This window comes from Lactuca sativa, chromosome 4 (assembly GCF_002870075.4).
Source record: "Lactuca sativa cultivar Salinas chromosome 4, Lsat_Salinas_v11, whole genome shotgun sequence".
NCBI lineage: Eukaryota > Viridiplantae > Streptophyta > Magnoliopsida > Asterales > Asteraceae > Lactuca > Lactuca sativa.
This window is the reverse complement of record NC_056626.2, coordinates 400,517,740-400,521,114: the sequence shown is the minus strand read 5'-3', so window position 1 is coordinate 400,521,114 and position 3,375 is coordinate 400,517,740. Positions and strand designations below refer to the sequence as shown.

Here is a 3,375-nt window from a genome sequence, read left to right as displayed (position 1 = left end):
GTATGTTCTTTAATTTTTATTAAATTTAACTAAAAAGCAAAACATTTTCTTGAGATTCCGTTTTTTACGTTGGAATCTTAGTGAAGAGTTATATGGAAAATGAATGATTAGGGCAACATATATTTGAACCAATGAAAACATGACAACACATCACTTCCACAATAACTTCCACAATACATTACTTGTGAAGAAAGAAATGGACACGTGTTATTTGATTATTGGTTCCGGTAGATGTTGCCCTACTTATTTGTTTTCCATATAACTATATATATATATATATATATATATATATATATATATATATATATATATATATATATATATATATATATATATATATATATATATATATATATATATATATATATATATATTTGTCAGAAAAATTACTTTTGATATGATATCCATTTAGTCTGAAATATCTTAAACTGGGATGATTCAAAACAGAAAAATTGTCACTTTGATTAAATAACTCATTCCTAGTAGTCATTTTTGTGAATATTCCTAAATTCAAATAGTCTCGGAGGTAACACAGTGTTTTCAAACGTAATTAAAATCTCTAATTTAAGTGAACTTACATGCACAAATAATTCTTAAAAGCAATATAATATAATTTATATCCAAATCAAAACTTGATAGAAACAAGAAAAAAAATAGCTAACTACACGAAAACAGATTATAAAAAAAAATCTAAAATTATACAATTAGTCATACTAGATTGAATTAAAGGATGTTCCAAACACAATGCTTCTAGTTTTCGGTGTTTCGAAGATAAAATGGCAAATCACAAACCGACATTGTTTGACACCATAAAATGCAAGTTTATTTATTTATTTAGGGTCTGCAAAAAAGGAATTGATCTTTGGCATGATCTCCGGATTCCTTTTACGAACAAACTTTCTGAGTGAATGCTCTGCGTACTTTTTTCCTTCATCATAGTTATCCAGCACTCCCGCAGCTCTTTTTTTCTTCGTCAATCTGTACATAAGCCAAATCAAATACCAATAATATTTAAGATCTTGGAATGGAATCACTGATTCCACCCACAAATAATAAACATAAGCCATTCATAGACATCGGATTTGTTAAAACTGGTAATCAAAAAGGAGAAACACGGTTAATTAACACATAAAGCAATAGAGCTAGAAGGAGAGAAACAAACACCTGACTTCAGGATTGCCGCTGATGTTCCGAATCAATTGCAGGCCACACATACCGACGGCGACGCCAACGGCGGCGAACAGAGGAAATACCTGACGCATTACGAACAAAAATACCGATCATGATAAATCAGTATCACATTATGCCTGAAAAGTTAAACTACAAACTCAAACAAAATGATGGGAAATAGATGAAAACACGGAGAGTGATCGATTGCTACGAACCTCAGGCCTCAACCAACGCTTGAGCGTCGACGAAGTCATTTTCTAGTTTTGAGAAACGCCGGAAGACGGAATACGAAGAAAAGGGAGACGGAGGTCGTCAAAAAGAGGACAAAGGCGGAGCTAATTCTGATTGGCACTTGGCAGACTATATTGGTCGCCAATGGAAGGCGAGTTAACCCCTCGCCCACAGTCTAGAACCTTGGAGAGTTCGAGTATTTGGCAAGTAACCCGTAATTGTATAAATTAAGGGATATTAACTAAAATAAGAAATCTGTGTTATAGAATAACTTTAATTTTTGTTTTGGAAAATAACTAATTTTTTTCTTTTGTAATGGATTATTTTCAAAGTATTTTTCTTATAAAAAATAATCAGAATTTTGGATTGTGAACCAAAAAAAAACTATTTCGGTATTTCAAAAGGGAGTTGATACTTTTTTCCTTGTTCCCTTTTTAAAAAAAAATATATAATTTTCCTTTTATACCTTTAAAAATATCATTACCAAAATCCTCTTCTTAATATCAATCCAGTAAATTTATTCATCTCTTAAATCTATTTTTTTCTTAGATTTTGATTTTACAGGTTTTATTTGGTTTTATATTTTTCCTTATAGGACGTCTTCGACATGCAGCGTTTGGAAGCTTCTGACTTCTAGCTCATAGATTTTGATTTTACATGTTTTATTTGGAAACCCGCTCTTTGATTTCGGTTTCCCACCCTCGATTGGTTTTACTTTTATTTATATTCGTTTTTTTACTTTTATTTTGGTTTTATTTATATATTAAAAAAATAAAAAATATACAAATATAAAAAAATATCTAGAATTTTGAAACAAAAATTAAATTAAAAAATCATATATATGTGATAGCAACACCATACAAACAAAGTATTATTGGAATGAGTTAAATACTTTGTTTGATTAATTAAATGTCATACCATTACCATATGCTAATAAAAGAAATATAAGTATTTTATTAGTGATGTAATCTAAGCAAGTATCACGGTTCTAGAGAAATAGCGGTCATCAATTGTGATTCGAAAAATAATGGTTCTCGCTATACATTATTTTTGAACAATTTTATGATGAGTAAATTACACGAATCGTCTCTATGGTTTACGTTAATTTGCGTGTTTGGTCCCTAACTTTTTCTTTTAACTCGGACCATTCTGGTTTTAATATGTTGTGTGTTGAGTCCCTATCAAAAGTAAAATGACTATTATACCTTTATATATTACATTTTTTATTTTTTTTATTATTTATTATTTTAAACTTAAAAAGAACAAAGAAAATAAACCACAAAGACCCCCTCTACCCCACTCATAGTCAACATCTCTCTCTCTCTCTCTCTCTCTCTCTATATATATATATATATATATATATATATATATATATATATATATATATATATATATATATATATATATATATATATATATATATATATAAATCCTAAATCAATAAGAACTAGATTGCCACCCTTCTCTACTAAACCATCGTTGCCCTCCCCGAACCATCGTTCCCCACGCCACATCTCCAACATCAGATACCATACCAACTCTATACTCACACCCTTCATCCAAGTGGTCGAATTTTGATGCCAAACCAACCCACCTACGTCTCCAACATTGGATACCACAATATCACCGCCTCCGCTCCTTTCTACCAACTCTTCTTGCTGATCTTCACAACACCACCTTCAAGATTACATAAGCCACCGATCACCACAACACTCAGATCAAGAGCGAGAAGTCGTCGGAGAAAAACCAGGCTTGTCGGAAAAGATGAAGCTCACCGCAAGAACATCGACACTGCCTTTATCAATCGTTCTCCTCAATCTTTATATGGTTTAGATTTTAATTTCATCGGAAGAACATCGACACTGCATTCGGATCAATTTAAAAAGCGATTAGAGTACATGTAGTTATTATCGTTCTTTGGGATTTTGTTTCGTTTTAAATTTAATTTCAGATCTATTATGGTTTTGGTTTCAT

At 30.9% G+C, this 3,375-nt stretch overlaps 1 protein-coding gene across 1 annotated transcript; it reads right to left on the bottom strand.

The window, feature by feature from the left end:
• Positions 1 to 437: 437 nt before the first annotated feature.
• On the bottom strand, positions 438 to 1,559 carry LOC111891980 (uncharacterized). Its single transcript, XM_023888043.2, has 3 exons — positions 1,386 to 1,559; positions 1,165 to 1,253; positions 438 to 978 (listed from the first exon to the last, which is right to left on the bottom strand). The coding sequence occupies exons 1-3, from the start codon at positions 1,422 to 1,424 to the stop codon at positions 831 to 833; spliced, it is 276 nt and encodes a 91-aa protein (XP_023743811.1). The 5' UTR covers positions 1,425 to 1,559; the 3' UTR covers positions 438 to 830.
• Between the last annotated feature and the right edge of the window lie 1,816 nt (positions 1,560 to 3,375).